The sequence below is a fragment of the Sturnira hondurensis genome, unplaced genomic scaffold (genome assembly GCF_014824575.4).
Source record: "Sturnira hondurensis isolate 20B ecotype Veracruz unplaced genomic scaffold, ASM1482457v3 Scaffold0001120, whole genome shotgun sequence".
Taxonomy (NCBI): Eukaryota; Metazoa; Chordata; class Mammalia; order Chiroptera; family Phyllostomidae; genus Sturnira; species Sturnira hondurensis.
Genome location: NW_028073751.1, coordinates 1,938,809 through 1,954,956, shown reverse-complemented (window position 1 = coordinate 1,954,956; position 16,148 = coordinate 1,938,809). Strand labels below are relative to the sequence as shown.

At 51.1% G+C, this 16,148-nt stretch overlaps 1 protein-coding gene across 4 annotated transcripts in view; it reads left to right on the top strand.

The window, feature by feature from the left end:
• SIL1 (SIL1 nucleotide exchange factor) overlaps positions 1-15,881 on the top strand; it is a 238,163-nt gene extending 222,282 nt beyond the window's left edge. For all 4 annotated transcript variants that reach the window (XM_037061431.1, XM_037061441.1, XM_037061422.1 and 1 more), the window contains exons 8-10: positions 11,198-11,294; positions 11,755-11,919; positions 15,372-15,881. In XM_037061431.1, coding sequence (XP_036917326.1) covers positions 11,198-11,294; positions 11,755-11,919; positions 15,372-15,728 — 619 coding nt within the window. In that variant the 3' untranslated portion in view covers positions 15,729-15,881. The remainder of the gene's footprint in view (positions 1-11,197; positions 11,295-11,754; positions 11,920-15,371) is intronic.
• The last annotated feature ends 267 nt before the right edge of the window (positions 15,882-16,148 follow it).

The following is a 16,148-nucleotide window of genomic DNA, read 5'->3' as shown; positions in this document are numbered from 1 at the left end:
AGAAGAGGTGATCTCTTGGAGCCAGCATGAGTTTGGTAAAAACAGGTCTTGCCAGATTAGTTCCTTCCCTCCCTCCCTCCCTTCCACAGAAAAGTGCATGGGTCTTACACATACCACTTGATAACTTATTAGAATTAAATGTACCCGTATAACCACCAACTGGGTCAGGAAACAGAACTTCACCCTGGCCGGGTAGCTCTATTGATTAGGGCATCATCCCAATAAGCCAAAGTTGCAGGTTCGATCCCTGGTCAGGACACTTACAAGAATCCACCAGTGAATACATAAATAAGTGGAAGACCAAATCAGTTTCTCTCGCTCTCAAGTCAATAAATAAAAAATTTTAAAAATAGAACTTTATCAGCACCCCAGAAGATTCTCTCATGCTCTTTCCCACACTAATTTCCCTTTCCAGGAAGATTTGCCAGCCAAGGAGATTATACCAATGTTATAGATACAGAGGGAGCTTGCAATTCAGGAAAGCATTTGGCAGAATTTCACAATAATTTAATAGGCCAGGTAGAGAAATGATGATAAAGACGTGTGGATTTGTAGCTGTTTGAACAACCAGACCTAATAAGTGTTTATTTAGAAGTGGCTCGGTGTCAACAGAGCCTTTACTCCTTCCTTGTAGCAACATGCTGAAGAGCTGGTGTCAGACTCTGCCCCGTCCAACTTGCATTCAGACTCTTAGTGAGGACATGTTGGCAGATGACACAGATCACAGGGATGATCATCATCTTGACTATGTGACAGAATGAGAATTCAGAAGAAAGTGGCAGGCTAGGAAGAGGGGCCCAGGTCGTAAAGTGACCTTTTTAATTTCATTATTATATGTTTAATCTTATAAATAACCATAGAAATGCTAAAAAAATAAATCTTACCACAAAGAAACACAGATATGGTGTTATGTCACCCATACTGCTGGTAACTTGCTTTTTGTCTGCTGATTTGTGTTCAGGGCTGTGTTGGGGAACCTTAGCTCGTCAGAGGGTTGATTGTGTGGACAGCTTCCAGGGATTTGATGCAGGCAGGCCCAGTGTGAGTCAGTTCTGTGACACTACTACCAAAAGCCTGAGGAATCAGGAGTAGAATGGCCCTGGGGCAGAGGTACCTGGGCCCACTGGACTCTGGAGAGGTTGGCCAGGCTGGAGCCCTGTGACTACAGGGATCGGCTGGTACAGGGAGCAGCATCTCATAGAGCACTGTCAAGAAGGCAAAGGGTTTTCAGTCACACAGAGAATGACTGCAGGATCCCATGATACCAGATTGTGGAAGGGGAGCTTTCTCTGGACAGTTGGTTGCTCCTAAGCTTCAGAAGGGCTGACCCTCTCTACTTTGAGAGGATAGACTTGGGACCAGTTGGTACAAGTTTCATGAAACTAGATTTCAGCTAGGCAGCAGAAGACATTTCTCTAATAGCTGGAGAAGTTTAAAACTAGCCCCAAGGCTGCCTTGTTCAATGGTTGGCTTCCTACTGCTCTAGTCAAGTACTCGGTAGCCAATTATCAGAGATGCTATATCAGGTACAAGGTTGGGCATTGGGTCTAGTTACCCCAAATGCTGGTCCTCATATCAGTGCCAGGCCTACTGATAAGAATCACCTGGGTCCTGGCCAGGTGGCTCAGTTGGTTGGAGCTTCATCAGGGTGGCTGGTTTGATTCCCTGTCAGGGCACATATCGAGGTTGTGGGTTTGATCCTGGGTTGGGGCAGGAATGGGAGGCAACCAATTGATCTCTCTCTCCCCCGACCTCCATCCTCTCTCCCCCAGCCCCTCTCCCTCTCTCCTTCCTTCTCCCTTTCTCTCTCCCTCTCTTTCTCTCTCTCTCCCTCTCTTTCTCTCTCCCTCTCTTTCTCTCTCTCTCCCTCTCTTTCTCTCTCTCTCACTCTCTTTCTCTCTCTCTCACTCTCTCTCCTCCCTCCTTCCCCCGCCTTCCTTTCCTTCCTCTCTCTCCCTCTCTCTCTAAAATCAGTAAACATCTTCAGGTGAGGATTTAAAAAAATCATGTGGGGCATTTATGAAAAATCAGGTTTTTGAGCCCCATCTTCGGAGATTGTGATTCAGCATGTGTAGGGTAAAGTTTAGCAACAGTTAAAATTTTCAAAAAGTTTCCCACATGCTCCTTGGAGAAATGGCTGATTCCATGGCAGGTGTGGGAAAAATACAGTATCTTGTACAAAGCTTGTTCTTATACAAAGATGTTCTTGTACAAAGCTTGTACAAGAACGTCTTGTACAAGGAAGTGCTCAAAGAATGATGTAAACATGTCATTAAGACACAGAAGCCAGTGCAAAAGCCTCTGGTGATTAAATCAGGGATATTTTGATCATCAAAATAAATAATGATAGAAATGGATTATAATCCATAGGATAAATAAGATTTCATGAATCCATTACTATTAAGGAAGGAAGGGAGGAAGGAAGGAAGGAAGGAGAAAGAAAACCTCTTCTTTGAAGTAGGGTGCCAACAAATACAGATAGAAGAAATAATGGAGTGTTTTTTAAAAAATATATTTTATTGATTATACCATTACAGTTGTTCTATTCCCCCCTTCATTCCCCTCCACCCTGCACACCCCTCCCCCACCATTCTCCCCCTTTAATAACCACGTGTCTCAAGTTCTTTAGATTCTATATTTCCCCCACTATTCTTGCCCTCCCCCCTATCTATTTTCTACCTACCGTCTATGCTATTTTCTGTGCCTTCTCCCCCCTTCTCCTCCTCCCACTCCCCTGTTGCTAACCCTCCATGTGTTCTTCATTTCTATGGTTCCACTCCTGATCTAGCTGTCCTCTTGGTTTGCTTTTGTTTTAGGTGTGGTTGTTGATAACTGTGAGTTTGCTGTCCTTTCACTGTTCATAGTTTTCATCTTATTTTTCTTAGATAAGTCCCTTTAACGTTTCATATAATAAGGGCTTGGTGATGATGAACTCCTTGAATTTGATCTTATCTGAGGAGCACTTTATCTGCCCTTCCATTCTAAATGAAAGCTTTGCTGGATAAAGCAATCTTGGCTGTAGGTCTTTGGATTTCATGACTTGGAATACTTCTTTCTAGCCCCTTCTTGCCTGTAAGTTCTCTTTGGAGAAATCACCTGACAGTCTGATGGGTACTCCTTTGTAGGTGACTGTCCCCTTATCTCTTGCTGCTTCTAGGATTCTCTCCTTCATTTTAATCTTGGATAATGTAATTCTGATGTACCTTGGTGTGTTCCTTCTTGGGTCCAACTTCTTTGGGACTCTCTGAGCTTCCTGGATTTCCTGGAAGTTTATTTCCTTTGCCAGATTGGGGAAGTTCTCCTTTATTATTTGTTCAAATAAGTTTTCCACTCGTGGCTGTTTCTTTTCCCCTTCTGGTACCCCTATAATTTGTATGTTGGAACATTTAAAGATGTCCTGGAGGTTCCTAAGCCTCTCCTCATTTTTTTGAAATCTTGTTTTTTCATTCTTTTCTGGTTGGATGTTTTGTTCTTCCTTCTGGTCCATTCCATTGATTTGAGTCCCAGTTTCCTTTCCATCACTATTGGTTTCCTGTCCATCTCCCTTCATTTCAATTAGTTTAGCCTTCCTATGTTCCTCTAATTTGTGACTATAATCAATCAGTTCTGTGAGCATCCTGATCACCAGTGTTTTGAACTGTGCATCTGAGAGGTTCACTATCTCTTTTTTGCTTAGATGATCTGGGCTCTGGGGCTTTGAGTTCTTCCTGAGCCATGTTTTGAACTGTTCGTGCCTGTTGCATATGAGGAGCGGAGCCTTAGGTGTTCACCAGTGTGGGGCAACTCAGTTGCTGGGTTGTGAAGCTGCATGAGGGGGCGGGGTCAAAGGAAAGCAGTGGCGGTCCCCTCTGCCAGCTCCCACTGCACACGGTCAGCCTGCCAACTTACGCCCTCTCTGCCCGCTGGGGGTCTGCCCACTGGGGCCTCCGTCTCACTGCTCACTCCTCTGCTGGTTTATCTGCGCGCGCGAATGTGTGACCATGGTCAGCCTGCCCCACACCCTCACTGGGTCCGAGATGCTACCCCGGCTGCCTGCTTGCCTGGGTCGGGGGATCCTTCCTGCCCGACCCTGCTCTGCTGCTGGCTCTGCCCCTCTTACCAGTCCCGGCTGAATGGTTCGTTGTTGTTGGACTTCTGTATAGTTCAATTTTCTGTTCTTTGGCTATGTCTTTGTTTACTAAACCTTTGTTGTATTCAAAGTTGGTTGTGGGAAAAGGCAAAGTGTTTCCACCTAAGCCTCCATATTGGTGGAAGTTGGAGTTTGAATATCATCATGTGACAAGCATCATAGTAATAATTATTGTAAGTAAGAATTATTGACAAATGCTGGAACTAGTGGGTAAAAGTTTGATGAGGAACAGCTGTCTTCATATTTCAAAGTGCCTACAAAATATTTATTAATTTCAAAGAGACAAATAGTATTTTTATGGTGGAGAAATCTGACAGATGCCACCAGGACCAAGTAATTGAAGTGAACACCACCAGTGCAGGCCTGACTCACGCGTCTCCTGATGTGCCGCACCGAGAAAGACGAAACACCGCTGTTGTGGTCTTTCTGCCAACAGGCATAGCCTTAACCTAATCATGAGAACGATTGGATGAGTCCAGGCCGAGGGACATTCTACAATTCGCTCATGCTCTTCAAAACTCCTAATTTCATGGAAGACAAACGCTAAGGAAGGAAATGCCAAGGAGACTTAAAAGACATTTAGTAAAATATATCATGTGGTCCAGGATTGGACCTTGGACCAAAATTATTTTTCTAAAAAGGATATTTTTAAAAGTTGACAAAATGTATCTATAGATCATGTATTAATGTTAATTTCCTGATTTTTATCATTGTACTGTGATTATGTTGTAAAATACACATTTGATATATCTAGGCATAAAGGGGCATCATATATGCACCTTACTCTCAAATGTTTCAAAAAAGAAAAAATATATGGGAGTAGAGAGAGAGAGAAAAAAAAAAAGAAAGAAAAGTGGTAAAATGCTAACAATTGGTAAATCTTGATGGGAGTTCTTTTACTGTTTTGCAACTTTTCTGTAAGTTATTTTTCCTGTGTAATTTCCTGAAACTTCTTAAGTGCTGTGTCTGAAATGATGTGAGGGAAACAGGTGCCCCAGGTGATTGTGATGCAGAGCTACATTTGAGAGGTACCAGATGTCTGTTAGGGAGGTTCTTTGGTGCCCTTCCCTCTGAGGCCCCCTTATCTCTCTGGTGGTGGGCAGATTATCTGTGTGTGTGTGTGTGTGTGTGTGTGTGTGTGTGTGTGTGTAAGGAGATCCTAGAGATACTCTTGTGAGGGCTGTCATTGTGGAAAATTGTGGGTATCCATATTCGCTCACATGCTTGGCTTCTGGTTAGTAACTGTATGTGAATGGGTCCGGGGACAATCCTCCCTCCCCGTGTAATGGAGGGAATTCCTGAGGGGCCCAGTGTGGTTCTTTCCACTCCTAGGTGGCATGAGGCTTGTTACAGGCTGCATGTTTTGTTTATCCTGGGGCTTTACTTTTATGTAGAAAAGTTGTTATGTGGCATTTATACTTTTGGTGAACCTGTTCTGTTTTTACACAAATTGGTAATTGTCCGTATCTATGTTGATTGATTAATCAGTTACTTAACCCTATTAATCCTTAGATGGCAGGCTAATATAAATCCCTAATGAGCCATTTCAGGATCACACATCTTGCAAGTCGTTGTATTTTGTGGATGGTCAAGGCCACACTCGAGGGCACAGCCAAGGTGAGGCCACCAGAGAAGAATCTTTCTCTCTGGGCAAGAAGGTGAGCGTGTACAGCTTCATCAGGCAGGGTCGTAAATACCCTGAGCCTGACCACATACATGTCCTCTGAGCCCCTGCATAGCACCTTCTCAGGAAGCACTTCAGAGCAACGGCAGTTTTCCCTCTCATTGAGAGAATGAAAAGAGCCCGGGCCTGTGTGGCTTAATTGGTTGTAGCAATTGTCCTGTGCACTGAAAAGGGTCACCGTTTGCTTCCCTGTCAGGGCACATACCGCGGTTGTGGGTACGATCCCTTGTCAGAGCACATACAGGAGGCAACTGATCACTGTTTCCCTCTCATGTCAATGCTTCTCTCTCTCCCCACCCCCCACTCCATCTTCCCTCTTTCCCTCCTTCTCTAAAAAATCAATGAATATGTGTTTAAATGAGAGTTTTGAAAAAGAGAAAATGAAAAAAAATGTTCTCCTTAGAAACATTGAGGACTCATTAGAGAGCACACACCCCAGTGTGTCCCCAGTGTCCCTCAGCTTGGACTGGGACTCGATGACGCGTGCTCTGCCTCCGGGTTTCCATCTTAGTGTTTCCTCAGCCCCCAGCTAACCCATCAACCTACCCCTTATTTCCCATCCTGGAGCTCTGCCTTTTCTAGGTTTTCCTCCTTTTTCTAGCCCTTCTTCCTGTTCATCCCAGCAGGATTTCTGTGTGTTTTCTGTTTCTGTGCACACACCCCTGGTTCCAGCAGTACCTGCTTTGTGGCCCTGTGACCTGTTTAGCTGCACAGGACCCCACACTGAAAAGGGCCCGGCTTGGTTTAGTGCTCTGCCCTTGCCGTCTTGAAATTCCTTGTGGTTTTTGAACAAGGGCTCCACACTTTGTACTGGGCCTGAAAATTCTGTAGCCAGTCCTGAGAGCCAGGGATGGACAAGGGCAGCTCCTGTGTCTGAAGTGGGCAGTAATCTTATGGGCCCCTCTGGTCAGGCTTGGCTGCACACCCTGAGATCAGCTCCTCAACCCTCCCACCAACACTTGCTCAGCTTTCGTTAAAGTATGACCTCTGACCCTTGGCAGATTGCCCACATCGGTCACCCTGACCCAGATGATATGGTTTCTGTAAATGCAATCACTTCCAATCACTTCCATTTCTGCCATCTCCCCCCTCCACCCCTCCCAAGATTTACCGAGTAGCAGCTGCTGCTGTCCCTCTGCTCACAGGCAGCTGACTTGCCTGCTGATTGTGAACATCCCAGTAATCCAAGTGCTAATGGTATTTATTCAGTCTAGCCTGCTTAGCCCTGAACAAGGCTTATTCTCATTTATCCCGCGGAGACGAGCTACGTCCTTAACATCCTTCTGTTGACTTTGAGCACAGCAGCGCCGCTGCTGTCCCTGTGAGGCTGGCCAGGCCCCTGCTCTTTTAACTCTCCAAACCCCCAACTGCCAAGACATTCATCTTTCAGCCAGCAAGACCCTCTCCCCCTCACTCTTCCCCTCACTCTTCCCCTCACTCTTCCCCTCACTCTTCCCCTCACTCTTCCCCCTGCACCCCCAAAGGGGAATGACTCTGGTCTAGATCTTGTAGGCTGGGAGGAGGATGAGGACAGCTAGGTTTCTGGGCTGAATAAAGCTGTTGGTGCCTGACCCTCTAGGCCACATTGGTCAAGAAGCGCCTGGCTCTGCTGTCCTGCCGGGGTGGGCAGAATGCCATGGGAAATGTCTCTCCCAGCCTCCCTCTGCTCTGTTTCCCCAGCCCCTCAACTGGGCAGCCCTAAAAGGCTGTTTTCAGAGGGTATCGTGTGGAACCTCTGCAGTGTTTGCAGAACCGCCAGAGCCCTGAAGCCTGGGTAGAGCCCAGATTTATGTGGGGGCCCTCACGTAGGCCGGTCAGAAGAAAAGGCCAGGCAGGGCATGGGCCCAGGGCTGCCAGGACCACTTGGCTACTGGCCCGCATTTGGTCCATGGCCTTGTTGTGTTTACCCAGGTCCTTCAGAACTGCTGCAGGTGAAGAAGTAGATGTACTGCTTTGTGAAAGTGATTTCAGCAAGTGACAAAAGGCATCAGGCTTTCTCCTGTCTGTTTACTTTCGTTCTCTCATACTCTAGATGGGCTTTCCCCTTTGGGTTGGAGTGGGCCTGGCTGCTGCTGGCACAACTGTAGGTGCTGTTGGCTTACAGCCATCTCCCTTGTGGAGAAGATAACTTTTCTTTCTCCTGACTCCAGTGTAGAAGACAGAAGGGCTCTGATCGCCTGCCCCTGGGCCACCCACTGAGGCCAGGAAGGGCTATGATGGGCCAGCACTCCGCCACAAACCCTCCCCTGTAGTCCAAGGAGTTGGAGCCCACCCCATCAGGACTACACGGAGGCAGCCGTGTCTCGAAGGAAGGGAGGGAGGGAGGGAGGGAGGGATGTCAGTGCCAGGAGGCTGGGCAGATCCGGGCACACGGCCAAAGCTGACCTGACCCAGGAGTGGTGACCTATGCCTGGTTTAGCGTCTCCTTAGCTCGTCTCCTGTCCTCAGAGTCACTTTCCTGAGACAAGTCCTGCTCCTAGCCTCTCTTGTGTTGTTTCTTACTCCCTGTTTTGCCCTGGGTGTGAGCTGGAGGAGGAGGAAGAGGAGCAGGTTCCATTTGCTAGTCAGTGTCTGGGTCCTGCGTCTATCCTTCTTGGTCCCAGCCAGCAACCTCCTTGGCATGGCAACCAGCCTGGCCTCCTGGTATCAGTTGAACTACACCTCTCAGCCCTGTTTTTCATGGCTTTGCAGGGCAGCCACCGCTGAATGGTGTCCTTGCCTCTGCACATACGATCATGCTGTTCCCTCATCATTGGAGCGTGAGCACCTGCCCACAGGCTGTCTTCCGCACTGCTCCTGGGGCTTCCTGCAGTCTCGCCTCTCCCCTGCAGCACCCCCTGGTTCCTCTGGAACCCCCACAGGCCTTAGGTTCAGAGCCACCTAGTTAGGCATAAAGTTATATAACCATTTATGTATTCATTCACTCTGAAACCTATAAGTATTATCTGGTACTGGGGCCTCCCCTATGTGTAAATCCTGGCTTGTTCAGTGTTGAGTGGCAGAGAGCAGGCTGAGCTTCCCCAAGGACCTGTCCTGCATGGGGGCTTCTCTGAGCAGTTGCCCGGCAGTGACTCACCTCCCCATCTTTCCAGGACAGTCAGGCCCACTCTAATCTACACTGGGGCCCCATGGACAGCAGGTACCAGGGAAGTCGTATCTCCTATTGGCTTTTGGCATCTTTTCTTTACTCCCCATGAATCAGCTTATTCTTTCTCTGGGGGATCCCAGTGATTTACCTGCAATCACATCCCTGCCCTCTTTACCTCTGAAAGTTTGTTTCTTGCTTGTGCTTTGATTCCCTTTAGGGGTTTAAGTCTTCTTTCCCCTTCTACCAAGTAAGATCTGGGCAGGCAGAGTCCAGTTCTTCTACACACTGTCTTTCCCCTCTCCCAACACTACCTTTTGTTGGTGATGGGCCGGCTGCTCTGGAAGATGCCCAGGCTGGTCAGTGGACCCAGGTTTCCTTGGATGCCCACTCAGTGCCTGAACTCTGATCTTGACTTCTCGGGTTTGCTGGGTGACCGTCTTGTCTCTGGGTTGTTCTCAGTACATCTGTAGACTGGGACGACGCTTTCCACTGTCTGTGGAGGGCCTTGACTCTGCCGCTCTGCACCCCCGTGAGGACAGGGCCCATGGGCAGTGCTCCCTGAGGCTGATGTTCCTTGGGCCTTGCAGCCCCCCTTCCTTAGGATGGCGGCCGTTGATGGCTGTGTGGTGGTTGTCTTTCGCAGGCCTGCCTGCTGTGGGCGAATGTTTCTCAGGCAGATGATGCAGAAACAGCCCTAATTAGCTCACGATTTGCTGAAACAGCTGCCTTTCTCAAGTTGGGCGAGGGGCTCAGCTCCCAGGCCCTCATGCCTTGGTGCTCACCTGCCTGTCTGGGAGGAGCAGTCAGCTCCCTGCCCAGCGACCCTGGCCCATCTCCAGGCTACTCCTCAGGCACGAGTGGAGTCGCAGTGGTGCAGGCTGGCACCCACCCTGCGTGCCCTCTCTGGCTGCGAGGGACGCGGAGAGGTGAAGGCACCTTCCGTTTTAGAGCAGGAAAAGTGGCTTGGTGTGCTAAGTCTGCCTTGGACCTTGAAGGTGGTACCTCATAGGAATAGAAGGGTGGGTCATCCAGAACTCACTGGGGCCCGTCACCATGCCTTTCGGCAGCATTTGTGGAGTGCGTTGTGTCCTGTGTGCCAGGGCCTCTCCTATAAGCAGCAGTGTGCACATGCTCTTACTCCCCGCCTTCCCTTTTCTCTGGGTTTTGGACCAGGAGCTGACTCCCTCAGACTTGCCTATACCCTGCCTCGTTCTCCAGTATGCCATGAGGACCCCCCGCCAAGGTTGGGGGTTAGGAGGAACAGGTGTTTTGGGGGCCTCCAGGGAGCTGGTGGCCATGCTAAGGTAAGGCAGCCAGAGGTTGGAAGAGGCTTGGTACCCTTTCCGGGCTGTCTGACCTCTGGCCTTGCCCCTCCCCCTGCTGCTGGCCTCAGGCTTGTAATGTACCTGCTGCCTTTTTTCTCTGAAGCCTCAGAAGTGGCTGGGGAGGGAGCCTTGACCTTCCTCTAGGGCCTAATGACATAAGTCCATGTGTTTGGCACTTGCTTCTTAATTGATCACTAATTTGATTTGAGAAAGCAAGGATTCTGCAAAAAGGTGTCCTGCTGGTGCTCCCAGCCATGTCCCCTGCCTGGCACCCTGCCCTAATGGAGGGCCCACTGTCCAGGCCCAACATCCTTTCAAATGCAGGAGGCCTGTATCTGAAATGTGTGTTTGAATCTCGTTACTCTTTCTCCAGTCTAAAATGCGGAGAGTTCCAGAGGCAGCTCTGGATTTGAGAGCTTCAGCGTTGCCTGTTTGTTGGTTTGCACAATCATGGTTATACACATGTGTTCCTTCATTCATTCCCTATTGTTCAGGGTCCTGTGACATGGCCTGAGCTGTGCTGAACACGGAGAATACAGGAGTGGAGAAAACCACGGCAGCCCTTCTCATACAGCAGAGGGCCTGTGGCGAGGCAGTGGGTTGGTCCTGTTTTCAGATCTGCACAGCAGTTCAGAGGCTCCTGGGTCTTGTACTTTCTTCTTGCTTTCACCCAAGTGTTTACTCGGGCTGTGTGTGCCCCACCCAAGAGAGCAGAGGAGAGAAGAAGAATGGGTCCCTGCTCCTAGGACCCACCAGTAATTGCCCCTCAGTGTGTGATGTGCCTGGGGCTATGGAAGGAGGGGCGCCCAGCACTGGCTTGGGGGAACATGGAAGAAGGCATTTCTGCCCAGGGGTGGCTGGTGTGGTGTCAACTCCTTAACCACCCAGATTCCTGGGCTGGCTGCAGTGGTGTTACCCCAAGTTGGCAAATAGGTGTAAAGTCATGTTTTCCTGGGCTTCCTTCCCCTTAGCAACCCAAAGGTCCAGGTGGAGGCCATCGAAGGGGGAGCTCTGCAGAAGCTGTTAGTCATCCTGGCCACGGAGCAGCCTTTCACTGCAAAGAAGAAGGTAGGTTTCTGCTCAGCCTTTCTCCTGCCCAGCCCCCAGCACCCCTGTGGAGCCTGAAAGGCATAGGTCCCTTTCCAGGTGGTGCATATCACCCTTGGGGGCCTGAGAAGCCATCTGCTGGGTAGTGTAGGGGGAGAGGTCCCACTCGCCTAAAGCAGCATGCCGAGGCATCTGGAGGCCTCGATGTAGCTCCCATGGTTTGGAAAGTTTGGGGTCCTATTTCCTGGCTTCCTGCACTAGGCCTTCATTTGTCCTCTGGATGGTGCTGAAGGTGTCCAACCTCTCTCCTGGCTCTCCCAGACCTGGGTTCTGGGGTACCGCTGTACTGGAGGGGAGTGGGTCGAGCCACGAAGAATGGGAGCTGGGCCGTGGTAGTTGGTGCACCTCCAGCTGCCTTTTCTGGGCCTTGGGGCAGGGGCAGCTCTGTGTGGCCCCTCACCTTCTGGATCTGTGTCTCCAGGTCCTGTTTGCTCTGTGCTCCCTACTGCGACACTTCCCCTATGCCCAGCAGCAATTCCTGAAGCTGGGGGGCCTGCAGGTTCTGAGGAGCTTGGTGCAGCAGAAGGGCACAGAGGTGCTGGCTGTGCGCGTGGTCACCCTGCTCTATGATCTGGTCACTGAGAAGGTGAGTGCCCTGCCTGCTCTGCTCCGCTCTCACTTTGCTGTTTGCTTCTGGACATTCGATCCTGGCCCCCTCCCATGTCTCCTCCACCCATCTTTTCATCCTCATTAGTCAGGGCTTTGAACCCAGGATTTCTGAGACATCAGGGAGGCTGTCCTGTGGGAAAGGACTGCTGATCTGAAACCTGAGGGCTGGAAAGGAGGGGTGGGGAGGGGTGCTGGCAGTGGTCTGAGCAAAGTGTGCGAGCCTAGGGAGGGATCGATGTGCTGGAAGGCCAGAAACAGTCAGGGGTAGCCCTTCACTGAATGAAAGATTGTTTGGCTGAAGCATGGGGTGGGGTTGTGAGGCGTGGGCGGAATGGAGCAGCTGTGTCTAGGAGCCATTACAGCAGCCAGGAGACCCAGGAGCCAAGGGCTGGAATGATGCTGACTCTTAAGATTCTAGAAACCTGGAGTTGCCTATTCTGGGAGCTTTGGCTCTGGGCAGGGGCTCAGATGGCTGCCCTGAAAGTCCCTGGGGACCCCAGGTGCTTGCCACCTGGTGGAGACTTGGTGCTTAGCCCACTTTGGTCTTTGTGAGCCTAAAAAGTGTCTTAATTAAGGAGAGAGTAAAATCAGCCAGGCTTGGATTCTTAGTTCAGCTGCTGCAGAGAGCATTGGCAGGGCTTCTCAGCTGCCTGTCTCAGGCCACACTCTCCCTAGAACAGCCAGCCTGCTGATTGGTGGAGCAGGCCTGGGCAGCCGCTGGAACTGCTGTGAGTGTCGGAAGCTGAGGGGCCCAGCCCCCCTCCCTGGCCCTTTCTGTGCTGTGCTGAGGGTCAGGGTCATCCGTTGCTGCTTCACTCTGTCAGCTGTTGCTTTTGTGTGTGCTCGTCTTCTCTCACTCTCTGCTTCTCTCTCTCTCTTGGTCTGTCGTGTCTCAGCCTGTTTCTCTCTCTCTTTCTGTCTCCCTAGCACCACCACCCCCGCCTCCTTTAAGCTGCAGAAACCCAGTTTCTCAGAACAGCAGGCAGCACTGTGGTGCTCGCATCCAATTAATAAGGCCCAGGCACAGCTGATGTCCTGGGAATGGGCCAGCGAGCCTGGAGGAGGATGTGTGCATTGGCTGGAGAAGCTGGTCTCTCCCCTGTTATCTTGGGTGTTTCTTCACTGCCCCCAGCCCTGGCATGGGGGGCATTGACATTGGCACATCCTTGGGGGGGGACCATTGGGCAGTCCCACCAAGGCTACCCTCAATCAGCTGGCCTGGGAACCTACCTTGGAGTCGTTGGTGTGCTGCGAAGATCAGGGGGGGATCGGTGTCTCTCGTCACACACTGCACCCTGCAGCCAGAGAGTTGTAGGACAGATATCAGCATGCTCCTCTCAGGAGGCAGTTGGGGCTTCTTTGTTCTGTGGCTCCTCAGGAGGAGTAAAGAACTAGCCAAACTGGGGATGAGTCATGAGCCACCTGAAGGTGGTGTGTCAGGTTGTCATTGGGGGTACAAGTTAGGTGTGGGGAGACAGCAACTGAAATGCAGGCAAGTGTGGACCCTCCTCTGACTGCTGCTCTTCCAGAGGTGGGGCTGCTTGTGGTCGGCAGCCCATGTGCCTCGTGCGGCTGAAGGGCCACAGGTGGTTCCTCCCGTAAGTGTTGACTGGGTATCTGTCCTGTCTCATGCTGCTCAGGTTTGTAGTCCCTGCTCTCTTGTTGCTTTCAGGAAGATGCTTACCAGAGAATCACCAGAGCGTGTAGGCTTGTGGTCAGTGCCCCAACATCTTCTGGGGAGTCAGGGGAGTACCAAGACTTGAAGAGTGAGGCAGGGTTAACTGGGGAATTGGGTTGGGTGACGGTGCATCTTGAAGTGGGAGCTGCACCTCCAAAGTCCCTGGGGGGAGGCAGTGTGACTGGTGCCAGAGTGAGGGTGTGTGTGGTGATGAGACCAAGTGCAGGCAGAAAGAGGCAGATCCTGTAGGGCCTGGGAGTCCCAGGGAAGGGATTTTGTCTTTATCATCAGAAACGCCATGCTGTAAACCATTTGGGGCTGCACTGTCAGCCGTCAGAGGCCTGGAGAAGGCAGGGAGTGGGAGGCAGTGCCCTGCGGAGGTGCAGTGAGGGGCAGGGCTCATGGGGCAGAGAGCCGGGAGGACTGAGATGTGTTTTGGAGGTCGAGCTGGCAGGACTCGGGTAGGATAGGAAAGGGCACCCCTGTCCCTCTCAGCCTTCTCTTTCCCAAGCTGATGACCCCTGCTTCTGCCCAGCTGCTTCTTCCCCTCTCAGTAGCCCTCAAGGTCATCAAGTGACCTACTGTGTGGCCCCTGATCTTTTCTTGGGCCACAAGAAAAAAGTGGAGCAAGAGTGAACTCTTGCCTATTCCATCCCCCGAATGCCTCATTCTCTCCTGGACTTGGGGCAAAAACTTATTCTTTCTTCTTGCAGGTACATTTCCACCCTTGCTGACCCTCCAACCTCTGCATAGCCTTCCTCTGACATTTGAAATAAGCTGCTACTTTGTCAGGTTTCAGGAGTTTCCTTTTCCTGACTCTGGGAGCCTGGCAGGATTGGTTTTCACCATGTTCCACTGACAGGGCTGGGTTTCTGCACAAGGCGAGCATATGTGACTTCCTCCCTAAACCTTCCTCAGCTGCCCAGACCCTTGGCATTTGGGCCACTCTCCCTGGAGGGATGCCCAGCCCTATTGCTGTGACTTTCCCATATGTGGACGCTCCACCCATCCCTCTCCACTTGGACAAGTCCCACGTACCCCTCAAGACTCAGGAAAACGCTGTCCTCCTCTATCCCTGTCCCTGACCCCTCTGTGGGCACAGATCTGTAGCTGGGGCAGAGATGGTCACGTTGCTGATCTAGCCAACACTTGCAGAAGTGTAGATGCCGTGTTAATAATTGGTATTGAAGCGCACATTGTCAGATGAGCTTGTGCGCCGGCCGGTGTCTGCCTGTGTCCCATTGTTTTGAGTCCTCCCGACAGTCCCGAGGGGTTGTATCATCTCCACATAAGACATGACAACATTGGGTCTTAGGGAGGCCAAGTGCCAGCCCAAGTTCATTCGGCTTCGGTGGAGCAGAAATTTGAACTCAGACCGTCCGCCTCTGCACTACACTACCAGACAAAATTTACCGTGCTCTTTAAGAATTATTCAGTTACATTTTTTTCTTCTGCTAGACCCCGAGTTCCTTGAGGGCAGGGACTGTTTCCATCTTCATTTCTCCAGTGGCTGGCACGTTGCACAGCTGCTTTGATGAATGGGTGGATGGACAGGCGGATGGGCGAGCGTTGTGAAGCCACGAGTCCTGCTGACCTTCTCCCATTAGGGGCCTTTGAGGCCCAAGGGGATGAAGGAAGAGGGTTTGAACTCACAGACTAGCCTTATGTCTTCCTATCTGAAGGGCAGAGCTGACTGCTGTCTGTGTGTTCTCTCTCCCCCCGCCCCTCGCACCCGGCCATGCGGATGGCAGATGTTTGCCGAGGAGGAAGCTGAACTGACCCGGGAGACGTCCCCAGAGAAGCTGCAGCAGTATCGCCAGGTGCACCTCCTGCCAAGCCTGCAAGAACAAGGCTGGTGTGAGATCACTGCCCACCTGTTAGCGCTGCCTGAACACGATGCCCGTGAAAAGGTGCTGCAGACACTGGGTGCCCTCCTGGTCACCTGCCGGGACCACTACCGTCAGGACCCTCAGCTCAGCAGGATGCTGGCCAGCCTGCAGGATGAGTATCAGGTACTAGCTGCCCTGGAGCTCCAAGATGGCGAGGATGAGGGCTACTTCCGGGAACTGCTGGGCTCCATCAACAGCTTGCTGAAGGAGCTGAGCTGAGGCTGCCCCACCAGGGGACTGGACTGGGACGCTGAGAGGTACCTGCGTGGGTGTGTTCTGCAGGGGTCAGGCAGCTTGGAGGACTTCCCTACTGGGGTCTGGGCATCACCTGGGCAGTGCTGGATTGGCCATTAAATGGAGACATGAAGGTCATTGTCTCTCTGTCTGTCTGTCTGTCTGTCTACTGTGTGTCTGTGCAGACTGGGCACAGCCCTCTCCTAGTTGGGTGGGTCAGTGTGTAATAGGTCCCAAAGGGCTGCTAGTGACATGCTGCATGGTCTGCCCAGGGCATCTAGTCACAGGCCCCATTGGGAAGGATCTGGGCTGAGGAGTTGGAAACCTGGGCTGGGACCTGGTTTTACTACCCAGTTACCTTGGGAAGCCACTTAACTTCTCTGAGCCTGTTTCCTCATCTGTCAG